Here is a 21,673-nt window from a genome sequence, read left to right as displayed (position 1 = left end):
GAGTTAGTTGATAGATATAACGTGTGAATTTGGGCACTAAGCTCTTATGCCCACATATGTTTTCTATTTCATGCCAGACAGACTGAGGATATATGATGGATATATGAATTCATTATGAACATTATGACTTTTTACACGGATCAAACATTTATTTTGTGTTTGGCTTCGTATTGGAGGCAGCTGCATCTCTCTCTCTCTCTCTCTCTCTCTCTCTCTCACACACACACACACACACACACACACACACACACAAGCACATGCTCCATCAGCCTTGACAAGCATCGGCTCATGCAGTCAGTCTCTGTCTGTCGTCGTCTGGAGAAATACTCAAGACCACATACTTCTTTCCTTGCTTCTTTACAGAAACTGGACTCGCCATCGTCTGCTCGTGTCATAAATGGAGCTCCTGAACTCTTAATAACAGTCTTTCAAAAGAGAATCCTAACCATTTCTTCATTGAATCGCTAATCTATTCAAACTGAGGAATTTAACAATCGGATAGGATTCTATGATCTCATTTATTTACTACGACGAGACCGTTTTGATATAAGTATGAGGCATAAATAATGTTTAATAACTGCTCGGATGGAAGATCTTTTCAGTCGTTCTCTAATAACTTGGAGGATTTTGATTCTATACGGAGTGTGCTTCTGTACAGGTTCGTAGGATTCGTTTTATTTGATCATATATTGTGTGTTGTTTGTTTGTTGCTTTTCTCCGCGACAGAATAGTTGAATCCCGAGCAGCTTTTTCTCGCATGCCGGACAGGATTTAAAGACCTCGTGCGGTTTTGGGGGGCCACTTGAGTTCAGACACATTTTTATATTTTAAATACGGCTTTTAAACGACCTTTATATCAAAATGACAAAATAGCTAATTTATTCAGCTGTCATTATAAACGTCTAGTTAATTTTAAAACGAAGATTTCTTAATATTTATTATTTCATTATTATGATATTTGTTTTTAATTCTGCTTAATTAATTATATTAAAACACTATTAATGATTCTGAAGTCGCTAGGCGATTGTGTTGTCGCCGTTTGTAACGCGACGCGTAACAACTTTCCACGCCGTTCAACAAAAGCTTCCTTGTTGCTATAGATACGACTCGATTCCACCAATCGCTGTTTGAGAAACGCATCACGTGGTCGTTAGAGAGACCCGTATGCGGATGACATGGCAAGACACTGTAGCCTTTCAAAAGAAGAATGCGCCTCCTGAAACAGATCTAAACGGACACGAGCGCCGTTTATTGAGTAGAAAAATGCTCTAATGGCTTCTAGACATGTTAAAGATGAAACCGAAGCGGATTTTGAGTGCGACATACGCGAAAATAACACGGAGGAAGAAGGAGGGAGCGAAACTGATTCTGATGCATCATGTTACAGTTGCTCAGATTACTCCGAGTAAGAGCATAAACAAATTCAAAAACTGTCATTATTAATAAGTGGATTGCTAATTAGATATCTAGCATTTTGCATGCTTCGCTATAAACGTACGTTTTTTATTTACATCGTTGTAAACTTGGATGCATTCTCCTGCTGTATGTAAACACATTAGACCGATTAGTTTTTGTTTTATTATTATTGAAGTCTATTAAAATAGCAAAATATATTAGAGCTAGTTTAAGTTCAACACTCATTTCAGTGGAGTGGTCTCTTCTGACCCACATCTAGAAGGAGAGGCTTATGAAAAAGGAAAATAGACATTGTCCATTCTCTGCCCTCTCTCATTTTTTAAGGGGATTTTCTGTTTCCAATTTGGAAAGTCAGCCATCATAAATAATTATATGCTATTCACCATCTTTAGTGAATTTATGGACATAGTTGCCAAGAGCTAACCGCCAGAGTAGTGTGGCTTAATTTAGAAATGGGGAAGAAAACATAATGTCTGGCTGAGCATTGAGTTGAGTTGTTCTGGAATGAAGGAGAGGATTGGGTTTCAAAGCTTTGAGATGTGTGGCTTTCCCCGCAGCATTCTGACTCATTGCTTTTGTAGTGTTTAGTTTGAGTTTCAAGACATTCTTCTATCACGTATTGCTTCATTACTGAGGCTGAAATGCAGTCTGTTGCAAAAAGTGAGGGACTGCAATATTTTCACATGCCTATAAAACAAAAAATGTTTTCTTATACTGTGTTTGTGAGACATGCAGTTGATCATTTTCTTTATTTTGTCTGTTTTTTTGCATAATTATGTCTTCATGCATTTTGTGCTTTTATAATTTGAGAAACTACATAGAGTGTTAATTTTTAAATAAATTTGTCACAATTGTAAAGCCTCCAAAGTAAATACCAATCAGTTGTCCAAGTCTAATATATGCTTTTATAAAAAAACTTGACCTTAGATTTGCGATAATGGTGAATAGTTAATGTCCAGTGTTGTTACTGTTAACTAAAACTAAAATCATTATAAAAAATGCAACTAACAAAACAAAACAGAAAGTTTTAAGTATTAAAATTGCTTAAACTAAAGTAATAGAAATTAAGCTAAATAGGAATGTTTGGAAAAATTAAAATGACTAAAGAACATAAAAAATACAAAAACTTGATAAAAAATTATAACTGAAAATGTGAAATCAAAGCTTATTAAAAATATTAATAAATACTACACAAAAATGGCTTTTGAAACCATTTTCACCCAGAAATTACTAGTAAAATCCCCAATTAATTACAAAGAAACAGCAAGTAACACATTTAAATTACATTAGATTGTCACAACATGTATTTTTGAAGTACAAAGACTGACATGGTATTTTCTTATACAACATAATCCAGTACAATGTTGTATGTAAATAATATCAAAATAAATCCTACAGTCTATTTCTACTTTAGGTAGTTGGTTGAATTGTTTTAGTTAGTTCCTATTTATTCACAGCTTTTGGAATGGATAGATATTAGGAAAATAAGATGGGCTGACTCAGAAAAGTTAGTTCTGAGATTAATGACAGTCAGACATTTTTATTGTCCATACTTTTTTGAGGCTACTGTTTTCTGGATTTCATCACTTGCTCTAATGTACTCTTTGTTTTGTGTCACAGTGACCTGGAGCCTGAATGGCTGGATGACGTCCAGAAAAATGGTGAACTCTTCTATCTGGAGCTGAGTGAGGGAGAGGAAGAAGCTCTGCTGGCCCAGGTCTCTGCCAGTCACTCCGCTGCCACCAATCACGTCCGCTTCAGCGAAAAGGAGGCGGAGATCATCACAGACAATGGCAAAAAGCAAGCGTCCTCCAGCAAGAAAACTGAAGCAAAGCTCAAGAAGTTCACCAAGATCCTGAGGCGAAAGCGGCGACCATCTCAAAGGAAAGCCTCTGATGGGAAAGACGCAGGGTCTTCCCAGCGTCCCACCTCCATCTTGAAGAATCAAGCGGGCCAGCGGCCAGGTGTCGTGGTCCAGCAGCAGCGTCTGAAGGACGTGTGCGTGTATCTGAACCCCAAACGTCTCGGTGGTTCCTCGCCTCCGTCTCCTGAGAGAGGTGGTTTGTTAGAGGCCTTGCTGGGCGTCGTTCACCGTCCAGGGGGAAATCCAGGGACAAAAGGGGGAAAACTCATCATCCATGGTCTGGTCCCTCACAGTCCCGCTAGCAAGTGTGCCGAAATTCTTATTGGTAAGCGCAGCTAGACAGTGAGTGACTCAGCTAGGAAAATGTATTAGTATTTTTACTTGCACTACAGTTCAAATGTCCAGTACAATTTTTTTTTTACTTTGAATCAATTGAATCAATTGCGTCGCAAAATGATTCACTGCTTCAGAGTGCTAGAAACATTTGATGCCTGCTGGTCAAAGCTGTTTAAATGCAGGCCAGACATGCATAAAAACGTGCAAATATTTTATTGAAAGTGTAATCTATTCAATGAAATCATCAAGTACCATTAAATATGAAGTGTCTGTTTAGCACATGTACTTTTATTATTTTGCAAGGCTTGTTTTATGGAGGGCTTGGCTAAACAGGCCAGTAAGAAAATATTAACTATTTCTTTTTCTTTTTATTAAAACAATGTGTCATTAGAAATTACAGAAATAATGTGATTTTTTAAAATGTAATATGCACTCTGAACCATTGGATCGAAACAAATGATTCACAGAGGTTTCAAAGCTTCACAAAGCACTGTTTTGAAAGCATACATCACTAGTTTTCCAGTTTTAGTGCCCCCTATAGGCGAAATTGGACGAAATTTGGTGTGTGTCCTCAAAATGGCCTGTGGTCAGCTTGTTTCAAGTTTCGTTATGTTTGGACATTGCGTTTGGCAGATACGTACCAATTTGTACAAATAGGTGTCTCTCAGATCAATTAATTAACTTATTAGCAAACTTATTGGAAACAACTTGCTTTCATTCAAACACCTGGTGAGTTTCCTACAAAAAAAGCTATTTTTTTAATCTGTTAAGTCAAATTACATGTATAGTCAAGTTACAGCTTGGTGCTGTGGTTGGTTTTACTCATATTCTCTCTCACGACTGCCTGTTAAACACTCTAGTTTTATGTCCCTAGCAAATTTGGTAATGAAATCATGCAATTGGAAGCTGTTTTTTCAATTGCACTTTATATTTACAGTGAATGTTTTTCTGTTGATGTCCTAAAGCGACATTCAAGGGGAACCCACAGTCATTTTCTACCCAAAACAGACCAAAGAAATTCCAAACGAGTTACACCACCCGGAAAACTCTTTCCCCAGCAGCTTTTTACGATTGTTTCTCAAACGCCCGTCCATACTAAAGCAATTAGACCGTTTATCTGAAATAACTGAGGGAAATCTTTGCATGCCGCAAAGGGAAGAGTGTGCAAATCTACCGAAGGCAGGTGGAGGCGCTGTTTGATGTGCATTTGTTTTTATCTTGTGATAGAGATATCATTTTCCTAAGCTGTTTGCACACTGGAGAATCAGGCGACAAGTTGCAGATGTTAGTTTTTCATGTTTTCTGTAGGTGATGCCCTGGTTGCTGTAGACGATGTGGATGTTACTTCAGAAAACATTGAGAGGGTTTTGTCATGTATACCGGGCCCCACACAGGTAAGTGCAAGTTTTTGTGTCTTTTCCTTGCAAATTAGCATCTTTCTCAGACTAAATGCTTGAAACAATGAGCCAAAGTCTTTTTGAAGTTTGAACAATGAAAATGAACAAAAGTATTGCTCACGATGTTTGTTTGGCTCTGTAGTTGTCTCCAGCAGTCAAATAGTTCAACCCTGAGGTAAATATAAGGATGAAAGCAAAGAAAAACCTTAAATCTCAGATGCTTTTCACCACTTGTAGACAAACGCTCAGTTTTCCTGCCCGCAGACCTCCCATAAACTCACAAAGGCTGAGGGCACATCAGGTCAACTCTACATTTTGAGATCTGAGGTCTGTTTTTAAGGGATTAATTTGACTTAATTGGCTTGAAATGAGAGAGTTTTTTAACAAGACATAATCGTTTCAGATGAGCACTTTCTAAAAGTGGTTTTGGTTTCTGGTCTGTGCCTCTTGGGCTTGCAAGTAAGCGCTCTTTTCCAGAAAACCCTCCAGACTAACAGTATTTTTTTACATGTAACAAATAATTCTGCAAATTGTTAAGAGTTAAACCTAATTTGGTTAAATGTGCATGCTGAAATATTGGCGGTAATCTTGTCATAAACAAGACTAATGGACTGTCGATGTGCATTAAGCTTTGATAGTTTCCTCATGTCGTAAGCTGCCGCTGATCTCTTTGGGGCGGGTTGGCTGTTGCTTGTTGCAAAATGTTGGATAAGTTTGCAGTTTTAAATTTTATTTTCGACTTAAAATAGTTACTGATATCGACCCAAAACGCTTCAACTAAACCCTAAAGCCAGAAGCTGTGTGAAGTCTGAATGCACAATGCAAATGAGCTCCAAACTCAAATCAACTGGTGTTTGAAATTAAAGTATATAAACTAAAAACAGTTGCAAAAATCATATTTTTTTATTTCAGAAATGCATGTTTAAAACGATAACCTCAACTGCTTAACTTTTTGTCATGCAATGTGTCACGCACTATTCATGCAATCATGAACTAGACTGATCGATCAGTTTTAAGATTTTTGTCTTAGATGAGAGTTTTGAGCCATATAGAGATCAGAATATATATTTTTTTTCATTCATCAAGGTTGCATTCAACTGATCAAAAGTGATGTGACATGATTTACCTTTCAAATAAATGCTGCTCTTTTGAACTTTTTGGAAGTATCCTGATAAAAAAAAGTTTTCCACAAATATATGAAGCAGCAAAATGGTTTTCAACATTGATAGTAATCAGAAATTTTTCTTGGGCAGGGAACAAGTATATCATATTTCTAAAGGATCACGTGACACTGAAGACTGGAGCAATGCTCAAATTTCAGCTTTGATCACAGGAATAAATTATGTTATAAAATATTGAAAAAATAGAAATCACTGTATTTTTGATCAAATGAAAGCAGCCTTGGTGAACAGAAGAATCTGCTTTTTAACTAGTTTGAAACAAATCCATTGCAGAAAGTCAACATACACTCCTGTAAAAGATGCTCTTACACAAACCGACATCTTAAGTAGTGTTTTTAGGCCTTTTAGCCATATATTAGCCTAGTCCTTTTTTTGCTATGCTTTCTTGAAAAAAGGTCCCGAAATGGGTATTTCAGTAATTCCATTGATTAATCATTTTGGTGCTGTGCAGAACCTTTGAACCGTTCTTTAAAGATCCATATTTCTTCAAGTTAAGAACATGTAAAAAATCTACTATATCTACCATAAAGAGCCTTTGCATTGGAAAGCTTGTTAAAAGCTCTTCACAGAACTATAGATGCCAATAAAAACCCTTTATTTTTTAAGTGTGTGGATGAGTTTCTCACAAGCAAGCGTCACTCACAGAAGATGTGGAGTTCAGTCAAACACTGACGGTCTGCAGCCATGTTTTTCTGCACGCCGCTTCTTTCTGAGAATGCTTTCCATTTGATCACTTCTCAAGCTGGTTGTGTGCGCTCAGTTGGCTGAAAGAGGAATGTCCTAATTACAGAGTTGCGTCGCCCGGCAGCAACGGCGGTTACGGTAACGCTTGTTTTTGTAGGCCACAGGAAAAGAGCCATTATCCTGTGGAGAGGAGAGAGGGAGAAAGTGATTAAAGGCCGAGAACCGATAGCAAATTACACCGTCGGACAAAATGGGACAGCCGAGACTATTATGATATTAGGGTAGAGGAACTGTGCTCTTGTGAGGTTACAAAAGGCTTGCCAGGGTTTTAAAATGAGCTTTGCCTCGGCTGGTGAAATTATGAGGTAAGAGTTGCTTGATCTTTGACTTTCAATGTGAAAACCGATCCAAAGAGTTACTAAACCACAGGAACAAAACCATTATGTCCACTGACAGCAGCCTTTCTTTGGACACCAACACAGGGTCAGATTGTTTTTATGTTTTTGTTTTTTCTTTTAAAGAAAGTAATGGTTTTATAGAAAGGATGCGTTAAACTGATCAAAATAGGCATTTATAACATTGTCAGTGATTTTTATTTCAAATAAACACTGTTCCTTTTAACTATCTATTCATCAAAGAATCTAGAATAAAACATTAATCATCACCCGTTTTCAACATCGATAATAGTAAGAAACGTAGACTGATTTCTGAAGATCATGTGACACTGAAGACTGGAGGAATGATGCTCAATTCAGCTTTGCATCACAGGAATAAATTAGATTTTAAAACCTATTTAAATAGAAAACTGATATTTTAAATTGTAATAATATATATATTTTAATTATAATTATTGTTACAGTTTTTAGTGTACACTACGATTTCTTTAATTTAAAACATTCATAATCAAACTGGCTGGAGAAGTTATTTGAACTTGAATGATATTAAACTGACTTAAAAAATTAAGGCCAAGGTGTTAATTAATAAATGAAGTTGAATTTGATGGAAATAATCTGATGAATGGAAAATCTGAAAATAAAATTGACATTGATTTCATATTTTTATAGTGTATTTTTGATCAAATGAATTCAGCTTTACCTTCACATGAAGAAAAAATATTTTAGAATTTGAATTGAAATTTTAAATTGTAGAAAATTGTATGGTCAAATAATGCAGCCCTGGTAAGCAGAAGAGACTAAATCTTACAGTAATGAAATATTTTTTTTATATATAACACTTTTTTTAATAATAGCTCTTAAAAGTCAGACCTCTTTTGGGCCTACTCCGTGAAGACATCATACATTTACATTTGTTCATTTAGCAGCCGCTTTCATGCAGAGATGTCTTCCAGATGAGGTGTGATGTGACTGAGCTCGTGTGGAAGCTGCTCTAATGACAGGCTGTCATGTTTCTCCCGCTCAGCGCTGCGTCCAGATGTTTGCGGTCAGCAGACACTCGTGTGTGCTCGGCTCTGCATGTTAAACAGCCGCGTGCAGTGAATACACCGCTCTCTGTGAGCTGCTGCTCTCCTTGATCTCTGAGTGCATGGCTTTTATGATCTGCACAATCTTAGAAAGCTACGGTTTGTTTGTTAGTAGCAATATGTGGCTGGCTTTGGAGCAACATGTTTAAATTGAATCTTGAATCTTATTTGTGGAGATTATGCTTCAGGTCTTCTGCTCAACAAGGATGCATTTATTTGATGAAAAAGTTAGAGTGTGAAATACTATTACAGTTTAAAATAGCTAGTTTCTTTTTATTTTAAAATGCAGTTTATTCCTGTGATCAAAGCTGAATTTTCAGCATCATTACTCCAGTCTTCTGTGTCACATGATCATACATTTGCATGTGAGAAATCAGTCACAAAGAGCTCAGATGTGGAGGAATGGCACTGTATTACTGTAAAAACGGTTTCTGTTTCTGAATTACTAGAGCAACGTGTGATAGAGCACAGCGAATCTCTTTTTACACAACCACATCTCTTTACACCATCATCATTCAGCCTTTCTGAGGTTATTTACTTAAGTGAAGCTTGATGTCAGGCTGTTGAACCAAAAATATAAGTTATACTTATTTATGCCAAGTAATACAACCCTGGCAATATCAACCATTATTATACGGCTGTGCTCAATGTGCTCTATTATTATTTTAAGTGTAATTTTGCTTGACCTTGAGGTTGTTCCTCGGTGTTCCTCAGGTGAGGTTGACTCTGGAGACGGTCTGTCCCACCGGGAGCAGAGCTAAAGCGGCTCCTGTGGTCAGTCAGCTGGTGCGTCTGCTGTGGGGCGAGGACACCGTCGAGCTGCAGATGTCCATCGCACATGTCCCGCACATCATCATGTACCTCTCGCTCAAACTGGACTCCGATGCGCCGCAGGACGAGGTCAGTGCTTTTGACTTCATTCAGAGGAACACGGTGTCATGTTCAGCTTGTGAGAACTGGGCAGAGTGTGTGGAGTTATTCAGCGCTTGATCCATCAACATCCAAGAGTTTCCCCAGTGAAATCAGTCAGGATTGAGCATGAATGACTCTGCTGTGAGGAAACAGGGGAAGAGAGCGAGACGTTTGCCTGCGCCTGGCTCAATAATTCACTGCTAGAGAGAAAAAACACTCGGCAGCACTTTGGAAAGTTTTCTTTTTAAAGGCTTGAATTACTCATTTCATAAAGAGAAGCAAAATGTGAATGAAAAGTTAAGATTGGGTGGAAATGCAGCAGGATGACTTTCACAAAACCTGCACAGAGCATGTGTAGAAAAACAAAAAACATATTTAAAATAAGAAAATTGTAGATAGAAATATATTTAAAGGCATTAATGTTTTTTTTATTTTTTACTATAGTTATTTTTTTCTAGACAGTTAAACGCATTTTGTCCTTAAAAAAAAACTAAATCACAATCTAAACATATATTAAACATGATAAAAATATTGTAAACAAATAGAAAAAAAATATATATATGTGTGGAACTCAGTAATAAAAGATACTGAAACTGTAAGAGAGTGAAATTATATTGTTGTGATTCATTAAAATATAAAAAATTTAAATATAAAACATTAAACAAATTACAGTTATTTCTTAAATATTTTATCATAAATATGTATTTCTATTTAAATCAGCGTAAATGTTTTTTTTTTTCAAAACTTTGCTTTGTTATTTAATGCTAAATATTCTTGTAATATTTTTGTAATAAAGTATATTGCAATTTTAAATTAAAATCTGTATAAACTAGCTCAAATTTGTTTATGCAAAATAATATTTCATTTTGATTACTTTATTTTTTATTTTTTTTTTAGTATTTTTTTACTCAGCTTAGTTCAGCGATTTTGGATTTGATTTACCAGTTTTTTTTTTCTTTGCTGTGAAGTGTAGCTCCATCTAATAACACTAAACACACTCGGATAAACTAATCAGAGTCTCTGGCTTTGCTTGAAAACTGCAGCCAGGTGTGTTGGATCACGTTGAAACCTAAACCCTGCAGGAATGAGGAGCTCTGACTTCCTCTTGCACAGATTTACACCCTCTACAACGATTGAAGCAGTTTTTTGGCCCCCAGACGGCTCCTGTCAGGCTGAAGTGTTGAACCCATCGAAGCCGCTTGTGTAAATGCCTCCGTCCAGGTGCTGATAGTTCAGAGCAGCACTAAATCTCTCTCAGTGGAAGCGTTTGCGCTCGGACTCTCTTAAAAACCTCATTCTGTCTGCAGTGATTGATACCGCGCCGAGCTCTAATGTGAGTTTGAGTGTTCATAATGTGTGTTTTTATGTGCTGCTGCTCTCAAACCACAGGCCGCAGTGCTGCCTCGAGCCAAAACAACCACCTCTGATCGCTGGCGGGAGCGTTTAGAGATAAGAGATGTGTGTGTGTGTGTGTGTGTGTGTGGAGGAGGACAGCACAAACTCAAGCGCTCGTGGTCTGAAAGCGCTGCCAGGTCGAATCGTTCCTGCTCCGCATACTAATCAAAATGACAAAAGAAGCGTCCCTCGGCTTCGTTCCCTCCTGCAGACAAACCTCAAGCGTCTCGCATCCGAAGGAGAATAGCGGCTCCTCATGGGAACATGTGTGGGTTTGGGCAGAGTTATGAGCTGTGAGCTAGTCGTAATTTAAAGTCAATGTGTTTCGTCGAAGAAGAACAGAACTTATGAAAGATGGCTGATTTACATGTTCCTACATGTTCCTGCTTCTTCAAAAAATAGTTTTATTTTTAATTTCATGTAATTGATGTTCTTTTATTTTATTGTACCAAATTTACTTAATAAATGTTCCTAATCTCATGAACAATTCAAACTTCTTAAAATGTGTAATATTAAATTTTTAATTTATTTATTTAACAAACCTCAGACTCAGTTATGAACAATTCATGCTTCTTATTTTTTTGTTGTTGTTGTTGTTTTTTATAAAATTTTTATTTTATTTATTGATATATTCTATATGATGTGCTTGCATGGCATTATTACAAAAGTGTCATCAGATCTAATAAAACATTTTTTTTTAAAAAGATAAAAAAATGTATATAAAAAAATTACACTTTCTGGTAAAATTTTCACATTTATTATTTATTTATTTTTTTGCGAGATGTTCATTCTCTAATATATTTATTAAGATATCTATTCTCTAAGATATTTATTTAAAAAAATTAAAATCAGTAAAACTAGTTTACATTTCTTTATGCAAAATAATATTTAATTTGTAGTTACATTTGTTATTAGTTGATTACTTTTTAATTTTATAATAGATTTTTACTGAAATATTTTATTTGTAATTAATTTATTTATTTAACCAACTTCCGACTCAATTATGAACAAATCATGCTTCATATTTGTTTGTTTTTTTGTTTTTTTACATTTTTATTTTATTTATTAATATATTCTATATGATGTGCTTGCAGGCATTATTACAAAAGTGTCATCAGATCTTATAAAAAAAAAAAAAAAAGATTAAAATCTTTATTTAAAAAATGTACACTTTCTGGTAAAATGTTCACATTTTTTATTTATTTTTGCGAGATGTTCATTCTCTAATATATTTATTAAGATATTTATTCTCTAAGATATTTATTATTATTTTAATTATTATCATGTACCATTATTGACAAGAGAAACACTTTTAAGCGAAATGGTCTGAAATATAATTCATAGATGATTAATTCAGGTTTCTCATGATTATGCACACATGCTGTGTAATGGTTCGTGGCCAGTATTATCTGTGTTCCTCTCTGCAGCAGGAGATCTTGTTCCAGTATCCGGCGTCTGAAGCCGCGGTTCAGCTCAAAGCGGTGAGGGGTATTTTCCTGACGCTGTGTGACATGCTGGAGAACGTCACGGGAGGACAGATAGTCAGGTCAGGGGCTTTATTTAATCACAAATGCTTCAAAAACAGTGAAATATTATTACAGTTTAAATAACTGTGTGTGTGTGTAGCTCGTCTCTGTGGCTCCAGCAGCAGTTGGTTCATGTGGGCTACTGGAAGGAAGGCTCCCGTCTGCTGGTGATCGCTGTACCAGCCAGCAGGTGACTCTCATCCTCATAACCATCCCGCTCTAATCCAGATAAGAACTATAATAACTCTCATTATAATCAGCTCTGCTCCTAAGACCAAACATTAATCTCTATAATCATCCCGTCCGCACACCAGTATCTGTAGTCTAGATAATAACTGCAGTGATTGTAATTGGTATTGATCTTTATAATCAGCTCGTCTGATGACACATGATCTTGGACGTCATCTTCTCAGTAATAATCAATAATCTCAGTAACCGGATCCGTGATCCCAGATGTTCAGCTCGTTCATGACCAGCGCTGTTTATTGCTCCAAAATGAAGAACGACACAAAAATGACGTCTCTCAAGTAATCAGGAATACTTAAAAAAAAAAAAAAAAAAAAAAAAAAAAAAATATATATATATATATATATATATATATATATATAATATATATATATATATAAAATTTATTTATTTATTTATTTTACAAAAACATGAGATTTCTAGATTTATTTTTATTAATCTCTGAGTGGATGTTCAGACTTTTTGGTTTAGATTTTTAAAAAGATATATATATAATTATAATTTTTAAATGTTGTGTTAAATTCATGTTAAATTCATGTTAAACAACAAGAAAATGTATTAATATTAGTATTATTATTTTTACTAAATAATTTTTATTACAATTTTCAGTTTCATAGTATTTCAAATTTTTTATTGAGCTTTAGTGTTGTTTTGCTTTAGTTTATATATAATGCCTCCATAAATTTATGCATTTAGCAGACGCTTTTACAGTGCCTTACAGTGCATTCAGGCTATCAATTTTTACCTATTTTATATATATATATATATATATATATATATATATATATATATTATTATTATTTTTTTTTTATTTTTTTTTAATTAATACAAAAGCATCAATTTTTTTTTTTTTTTTGGATATTTATTTTATTGAGTGTCTTTCCTTTTGTGTTAATTTTAAATCCAGGTTAACTATAATAATAGTAACAGTAATATTAAATCTTATTATTATTTTTTAAAGTTTGTTTAATTTAACTGGAGTTTTCATCTTTCCATCTTCTTATTTTATTGCCAGCTTTTATCATGGTTTTTGTTTAATTCCTCATTTTTGTCGCTGGTGTTGGATGATTTCTCTGTTAGGATTAACCGCTTGAGATGAGTTTTCAGTAATATTATTGTTTTGCGGTGAATTAGTCCCTGAGTGTAGTGTGCGTCTGTCCCGCAGGGTTCCTCTGTTGTGTCTGCAGACTGTGATTGAGGGACTTGTCCGAACACTCAAGGTCATGCATGGCTCTCTTGACAGGTGTGTGTGTGTGTGTGTGTTTCTGGAGAGCGTTATGTGTGTGTGGACACAGCAGCTGATGACCTGATGTTTAACCTCTCTCTTCAGCTGCTTCTGTGAGGAGGAGAACGCTCCTCGTCTGGATCACTTCTTCTGCCTCTTCTTCCAGCAGCTCGTCCAGCCCTGGCGTTTGATTGACAGCTCCAGACCCCCCAGCCCTGACATCTCCGGGAGCCTGTTCTTAGACGGACTCCCAGCCGTGCGCTGGCTCACTTTACCTGCAGACATAAAGGTGTGACTACTGAAAGATGCTTGAGCTCTATGTAATGCCTCATGCATTCGTTTAAAGGACTGTTTAACACAATTCTGTCAGTAACTCACCTTTCAGTGAACATCCTCATGAAACTGGTATAATATGGGGGTAATATCAATGTGTTTATTATGTTTTGGCTGTTTCTCAAGGTGGAAGTGGACACTGTGCTCTCAGACTTTGAGTCGTCGGATTTTGGTGACATGGTGAGATGAGTTATTGAGCTCAGAAAACATGATTTTTATTATGATAGCTATGGGAAAACATTAAGGAATAAAATCAGTGTATGAATTGATGTCAGATTGTGTTTTGCAGAGATACTGTAGTGATTATCCTTAACTAAAATTATTAAAAGATAGTTTTGGCACTTGAAATAAACATGCATATCTTTATTTATATATTTATTGAATAAACTAAATAGAAATATTAAATGAGAACTTAAAAGTTGTCAAGGCAATAATTATAATTTGTTAAAAAAAATTATTTATTTAACTTAAAGCACAAAAAATAAGTTACTGAAATTAAAATATAAAATCTAAATAAAACGTAGAATTGACGAAAGCACATAAAATTTTTTTTAATGAAAAATCAAAACAAAATTATACATATATATATATATTAAATATAAATAATATTAAAAGCTCAACTTAATATATTATAATTATAATTAATAATACAATAATAAAAAGTAATTTTTTATTAATATTGTGTGTGTAGAATCCAATAAAAATTGCAAAAGATCGCAGAAAAAAATTCACCAAATCTTAAACTAAAAGTGAAATGAGTCTGATATGGCTGATGTTGAGTTTCTGTAAAAACTGGATGGAAATACTTTTAAATGCCTGATTAACAGTTTCAACCTGAAGGGGTACGGTTTGCGGCAGGGAAAGCTTATAAATGGTCTCTCTCATTATAAATGTACAGTCCTAAGCAAGGTTATTATCGTTAACTTAATCTAAAACCAATAATACAGAACCATAATAAACTGTGATAGTATAGCAATGATACTGAAGTAACACTGTGTCTGTTCTCTCGGTCAGTCTGAGGATTTCTATGGCATGAGGCGTCTGTACGTCATCTTGGGCTCCTGTCTGTTTTACAAGGTGAGTGATGAACCTCCTGAAGACGTGTAAATTCAAGCACCGTCACGTGTCACTGCTGAAACTCAAACGTGCTTGGAAAGGAGTTTGACAGAAGTGTGACGCGCTGCTTCTTGTGAATGGAGCTGTCAGCTGAATGATGATGTGAAGAGGATTGATTAGTTTAGTCTCCACCTGTTTCTCCTTAAAGAGATGAATACTGTCCTCATATACTGACCCACAAGTGATTCCACACCTTTATGAATTTCTTTCAAATGTCGAACAAAGAAGATGTTTTGAAAAATGTTGGTAACCGATCAGTTGACGTTAGCCATAGCATAGCATTATTTTCCCAGTTTCAATGGCTACCGTGAACTGTTTGGTTATCAGCATTCTTATATAATAAACTTACATAATTGCACTTTATAAATCACAAATGTGAATTCAGTTCTGAGAAAAGAAGTCAGAATTGTGAGATATAAACTTGAAATTGCGAGAAAAAGTCATATTGCAAGACTTAATTCAGAATTATTAGATATAAACAAAGTTACAAGAAAAATGTCAGAATTGTGAGATATAAATTCGCAATTGCGAGAAAAAATTAATTACTCCGAGATGTAAACTTGCATTGCAAGAAACAAGTTAAAATTGCAAAACTAATGTCTGAATTGAGATATAAACTTGAAATTGCTAGAAAAAAGTCATAATTGTTCGATATAAACTCGCAATTGCAAGAAGAAAGTCAGAATTACGAAATATGAACTTGCAATGGCAAGAAAAATGTAAAATTACAAGACTAAATTCAGAATGATTAGATATAAACTCAATTACAAGAAAAATGTCACAATTGGGAGATATTGTAAGAAAAAAGTAATAATTGTAAGATATAAACTCGCATTTGCGAGAAAAAACTTGCAATGCAAGTTTATAAGTCAGAACTGCAAAACTAATGTCAGAATTGGGAGATATAAACTCAGTTACGAGAAAAAACTCGCAAATGTGAGAAAAAAGTCATTTTGTGAGATATAAACTCGCAATTACGAGAAAAAATTTATAACTCTGAAATATAAACTTGCAATTGCAAGAAACAAGTCAGTTGCAAAACTAACGTCAGATTTGGGAGATATAAACTCAGTTATGAGAAAAAAGTTATAATTGTGAGATAAACTCGCAATTGCGAGTAAAATGTCAGAATTGTGAGATACAAACTTGATAAAAAGTCATGTTTTATTTTTTCTTCAGTGGTGGAAATGGGCTTAGTTAGCAGTGTTTATTTTCTCTTGTACACTGCTGAAGGCCAGGGACACAGATCTGTTATTTGTGTGGCAGGGATATCTCATAGCGAACCACCTGCCGAAAGAAGACCTTCTGGACGTGTGTCTGTACTGTCAGCACTACTGTCTGCTGCCGCTGGCGTCGGAGCAGCGCGTGGGGCAGCTGGTGGTGTGGAGGGAGGTGTTTCCACAGCGCAGGACACAGAACAACACCGCGTCACATCCTGGATACTGTGAACCGTACGGAAGACACTTCCTGCTCATAGTGGGACTGGTGAGACATGCTGTTCTCTCAACTTTATATTCATCAAAGAAACTGAAAATAAAATGTAGTTTCTACAAAGTATGAAGTATATAAATGTTTCTCGAGCAGCAGATCAGAGTCCAAAAAGCTGATAAAAACATCACAATAATCCACAAGTAATCCACACCACTCCTGTCCATCAGTTAATGTCTCGTGAAGAGAAAAGTCGCATGTTTGTAAGAAACAAATCCATCATTCAGACTTTTGCGTCTTCAAACCATTACTTCTGGCTAAAGTACCAGTCCATAATCCATAATAACACTTCCTCCAGTGGAAAAGTCCATCTCATCTGGATCAGGAGAGAAATATGCACAGATCAAGCACCGATTACCAAAGTGAAAGCAGTTTAAAACAGTTATATATATATATAATGCACACCCAGTGTATAACATGTTTTTTTTTTTCTTTCTAACTGATGTTTCCAGAGGCACTTCATGCAGTGTGTGTTGCTGGAGGCTGGTGGTTGTGCTTCGCCCGCTCGGGGATCTCCAGGTCCAGACTGTGTCTATGTGGATCAGGTCAAAGCCACACTCCTTCAGCTGGAGAGTCTGGACGCCGCCATTGAGGAGCGGCTCTCAGCTCCGCCCACTCCCTGCCTCTCCTGTGCCGACTGGTTCCTTCCTGCCGGAAGGCGGGACCGACAGGACTCGCCGATCCTCAGCCGTTTGACGGCAGCCATCAAACCCCCGTCGCCGGGCGGGATAGGGCGGAGTCTGTTTGGGGAGGCGGGGTCAGGGTCGTCGAGTCTGAGAGGACGGAGGCCGAGTCCACAGAGGAGTCTGTCTGACAGCGGCAGCGAGGGTCACACTGATGGGACGCCGTCATTCACACCGGACACAGTGCGCCGGACGCCCTCTAGTGGCACACGCAGAGACTCCCTGGGCTCGGGAGGGTCCGACGGCAGCCTGGGCAGCGCAGGATTCTTCAAGGTCTTTCTCTTACAGTAATCACAGTTCATGTCCTGCTGTTTCACTAGTAGTGCGTTTTAAAGAGGTCAGTCTAAAAAAAACATAAAGGCCATATTTCGTCCTGAAATCAAACAAATAAAATAATAAATTACATTATGCATTAATAAAATTACCTACCTACAGTAATGTAGAAATATATGAAGAGTGTATTTGCAAAAATAGGTAACTTTTTTTTTTCATGTGCATTCCAAGTAATAATAATCAAACTGCAGTTGGGTTGTTTTGATTAAATTATAACTTAAATACAGGTAGCTTACACAATTAAAGTTCATTGGAAGTATATGTGTGTGTGTGTGTGTGTGTGTGTGTGTATAAAAAGTTGTTTTATAGCAAAAGTAGATAACTCCAACAGGAAACTCAACATTTCATGTTTCAGAGTAAAAATAAAACACTTATTTAATCTTTGTAATCTTATCAGTTGAAAATGTAATGGAAGTGTTTTTTTTTAATGAATTAATTTATCTGTTATTCATGGTATATATTTTAATATATTATTTAAATTTTACATTAGAGTTCACTTCACTGTTGAAGTTCAGTAGGAATATTTTATACTTTTATTGTACTTTAATGAATGCAGATTTTTTTAATATATGTATTTATGCAGATATTTATAGCAAATATTATAATAGTTTATATTTAAATGAGTTATTTTGCTTCATAATTGAAGTTTAATGGTAGGAACATGTCTTGATTGTATTGTGTATTATAGTGTACTATTTCAATTCTAAAGTATATTTTACTTCATGATTAAAATACAGTTGTAGGAATATTTCATAGTAGTATATATTTATCATACTGAAAATGAATTCATTCAGATAAATTCATTTATGCAGATTTTATACATTTATTTTTTAAAGATTGTTATTATTTATAGCGTGTTTCTTCATGTTGATATTTTATCATATACCCTATACTTACTTAAACAGATTATGATTCTTTGAATTATTTTGTTACCAAATTCCAAACAAGTCAAAATAATAAAATTTGTGTATGTGTGTGTTGGTCAGATTCCCAGGTTAAAGCATCCTAACCCTTTCTATTTGGGCTCGTTGAGGAAGAGTCTGACTGACAGAGAGACAGAGGAGATGCACAACGTTCTCAAGTGAGTTCATCCAGTCGTATGAACTACTTTTATTAGGTTTTGTGTCATTTTTACCTTGTTATATGTTATATAGGGTTGTAAACAAATTTGGATTACGTAATCAGATTCCAGAAATTAGGACATTTTAAAATCCATGTAATCAGACTACAGTTGCATTTTTATTGATAACATGATTACTTTGAGTTACTTTGGAAGGATTTTTTCTCTCGGACACATTAAAATCTACAAATTAATGTTATTTCCCAGACTTCTTTGTCGGCCAAACCTCTTTGGCCTCATATGTTTACTTGAAGTGCCTCTTGAGATTTTAAAATAAATATTTTTATAATTAAGTATCTCATTTGCATGTTGCTGCCGTTGGTCGGTGGTCACATGACATGCAGGTAAACAAATCAAATATATATTTTTTTTTTGTTCTTTTTGAAATGTTCCTGTGGCTCAGTGGTAGAGCATTGCATCAGCAGCGCAAAAGGTAGTGGGTTTGATACCCAGGGGAACACATGTTAGATAAAAAAAAAAATGTATAGCCTGAATGCACTGTAAGTTGCTTTGAATAAAAGCGTCTGCTAAAGGCATGAATTTAATTTCTAAATGCATACATTTAAAATGCTTTATTTGAATGTGACATTTTTATGATTTAATTCATTATTAGCTTTTCATTAAACTCGCAATGGAATCTATTTTCTAACTCTTTGTATTTTTATATCAGTATGGTTCTGTGTAGGCGATCACTGTGTGTGTGTGTGTGTGTGTGTGTGTGTGTGACAGACTGACGGCGGGCGCTGAGAACACACTGTTCCATTACGTGCTGATGGAGACGGTGCAGGGCATCTTCATCGCTCCCACACACAGAGAAATGAATCATCTGAGCGGCTCCATCCACCCACAGCTCATCCAGAACTTCTACCACTGCTGTCTGTCCATACGCCAGGCCTTCCAGCAGAGCCTGCCCTCACGGGTAACACACATCAGCATCACTTCTGACGATCACGTGACACTGAAGACTGGAGGAATGGTGCTGAAAATACAGGAATAAATTACATTTGAACAGATATTCACATAGAAAACAGCTGTTTTAAATTGTAATGATATTTCACAATTGTTTATGGTTTTTACTGTATTTTTGATCTAATAATTAGTCTAGGTGAGCATAAGAGACAAAAAAAAATCAACAGTAGTGCATTTCATTTTCTAAATAATTTAAAATGAGTATTTGTTTTTTTCATATAAAATGTAAAATTTATTTATTTTTTAAATGTAACTTAATTTTTTATACCTCATTTAAATTAGAAGTGTCCATTTTTACAAAAAAAAAATATATATATATATATATATAATTTTTTTTTTTTTTTTAATTGATCATTTTTACAGTATTTCATTGAGTTAATTTGTAGTTTTTCATTCAAGCTTTATTACAATTACTGGCCATAATTTGTAGTAGTTCTTACCTGTTCCTGTGTATTTCAACCAATCTATTAAACAGTGTCTAAGCATAATTAATTAATGCATTATAATTAATTAATTATAATATATTTCTCTGCTTTATTAGTATTTGCACGGTTTGGTCATCTCATGCATGTGTAAATGTGTTTCAGGAGCGCCGAGGGTCGGAGCGGCCGCAGAGCACTCGGGGTTTGGGTCCCGTCAAAGAACATGGTGTTTTGTTTCAGTGCAAACCGGAGAACTGGACCGATCAGAAGAAACCAGCGCCCACCATGACCTACTGGGTGATCGGGTGCGTGTCCCTTCAGACAAGTGATCGACACAATGATTCACACGTGTTCACATCTCACATGCACCGTCTTCCATTACGGACTGCATTTCCAAACGTTCTCCCATCGTGCACCTTTCTGTAAATGCAAAGCATAAGAAATGAGCTTAGATGTGTGAGACGCTGACATGCATACAGAAGGAAGTCTGATGTTTTCCAATCTCTCGTTTGCGTTGCAGGCGAATGCTCCTGGAACCCGTTCCTCAGGAGTTTTACGTGTGCTTCCATGACTCCGTGGCTGAAGTTCCTGTGGAAATGGCCTTCCGGCTGTCGTTCGGCTTGGCCGTGTAGCACTGTAACACCAGCCCAGCGTCAGACAGCAGTCTTTTAGGAGGTAAATCCACTAGACGCGGACAGAAAACTACTGGTTCATGTTTAAAGGGAAAGAGCAGCCAAAGATGTCCTCACTCTCAGGCCATTCAAGATGTCCATGAGTTTGTTGGATTAGGGGGAGGACATTTAATTTCTGGTTTAAGCATTCCTTAAAGATAAAATGACTATCCTTGTTTTAATCGTATGTTATTTTGCACAATGGAAGTTCAAAACCGGCAGCAACGTCTGCAGCAATAAACTAATGAAGCAGTCTGATGAATCAGGCAGTAAAATGCATTGAAATGATAAACTTCATTACCTCAAACTTCGCTGGATTCCTTCAACGAGCACAAGCTACAGGCTTCTGAACACTCATGAAATGATGTTTTCACTTGACTTTTCCTTGCTGGATCAAGTGAAATCGTTTTCTAAGCAGCTTTTATGACAAAAGCCTTAACAACACTTCTGAACTTTGTGATATGAAATGATTTTGTGTTTTATTGAAGGTGTGGAACTCCATGTTCCTCGTTAAAACTTTGTAATGCATTGTTCATCCAACAAATGTGCATCATTTATCAAATAAATGAAAGCAGATTTACTTCATCTGTTCTTTATTTCAGTCTTTGTACAAAAATAAGGCTGCGCTCTTAAGTCTGGGTAGTTTCATCAATGAGGCTGCTACATAATTAAACAAGAATGAACATATTATAAAACATTTTATAATTCAAATTCAATGCAATAATGTTTTTACAGAAACCTTTACAGAGAAATATATCAATTCAAAGTGGTTTTATTAACTATGTACACATTCATTATCATGATTCCTGAATTTCTTTGTAAATAATTTGCGATTCTTAATTGTCGCAATGAACTGAATTTAAAAAATAATAATTT

The 21,673-nt window shown here is 35.7% G+C and overlaps 1 protein-coding gene across 4 annotated transcripts; it reads left to right on the top strand.

The window, feature by feature from the left end:
* The first annotated feature begins 265 nt into the window (after nucleotides 1-265).
* Nucleotides 266-21,377, top strand: intu (inturned planar cell polarity protein). 4 transcript variants are annotated; one of them, XM_052562403.1, is made up of 16 exons: nucleotides 266-658; nucleotides 3,037-3,605; nucleotides 4,925-5,010; nucleotides 9,073-9,258; nucleotides 12,093-12,211; nucleotides 12,292-12,381; nucleotides 13,603-13,680; nucleotides 13,768-13,951; nucleotides 14,122-14,175; nucleotides 15,010-15,072; nucleotides 16,378-16,596; nucleotides 17,052-17,555; nucleotides 18,602-18,696; nucleotides 19,465-19,654; nucleotides 20,292-20,431; nucleotides 20,647-21,377. In XM_052562403.1, the coding sequence occupies exons 1-16, from the start codon at nucleotides 567-569 to the stop codon at nucleotides 20,756-20,758; spliced, it is 2,781 nt and encodes a 926-aa protein (XP_052418363.1). In that variant the 5' UTR covers nucleotides 266-566; the 3' UTR covers nucleotides 20,759-21,377. The 4 variants fall into 4 exon arrangements, with proteins under 4 accessions (XP_052418363.1, XP_052418361.1, XP_052418362.1 ...); XM_052562401.1 differs by lacking the exon at nucleotides 266-658 and adding an exon at nucleotides 1,146-1,405; XM_052562402.1 differs by lacking the exon at nucleotides 266-658 and adding an exon at nucleotides 1,160-1,405 and having other exon boundaries at nucleotides 12,096-12,211.
* The last annotated feature ends 296 nt before the right edge of the window (nucleotides 21,378-21,673 follow it).

The sequence above is a fragment of the Carassius gibelio genome, chromosome B7, assembly GCF_023724105.1.
Source record: "Carassius gibelio isolate Cgi1373 ecotype wild population from Czech Republic chromosome B7, carGib1.2-hapl.c, whole genome shotgun sequence".
Lineage (NCBI taxonomy): Eukaryota > Metazoa > Chordata > Actinopteri > Cypriniformes > Cyprinidae > Carassius > Carassius gibelio.
Note: the sequence above shows the minus strand (reverse complement) of the source record. Positions and strands in the feature narration are given on the sequence as shown.

What these genes read in the sequence shown, in the direction of transcription:
- intu (XM_052562401.1), top strand. Translation starts at nt 1,272, where the DNA reads ATGGCTTCTAGACATGTTAAAGATGAAACCGAAGCGGATTTTGAGTGC. An exon ending in GTATACCGGGCCCCACACAG is followed by an intron (nt 5,011 to 9,072) that starts GTAAGTGCAAGT and finishes GGTGTTCCTCAG; the next exon opens with GTGAGGTTGACTCTGGAGAC. An exon ending in GCAGCGCAGGATTCTTCAAG is followed by an intron (nt 17,556 to 18,601) that starts GTCTTTCTCTTA and finishes TGTGTTGGTCAG; the next exon opens with ATTCCCAGGTTAAAGCATCC.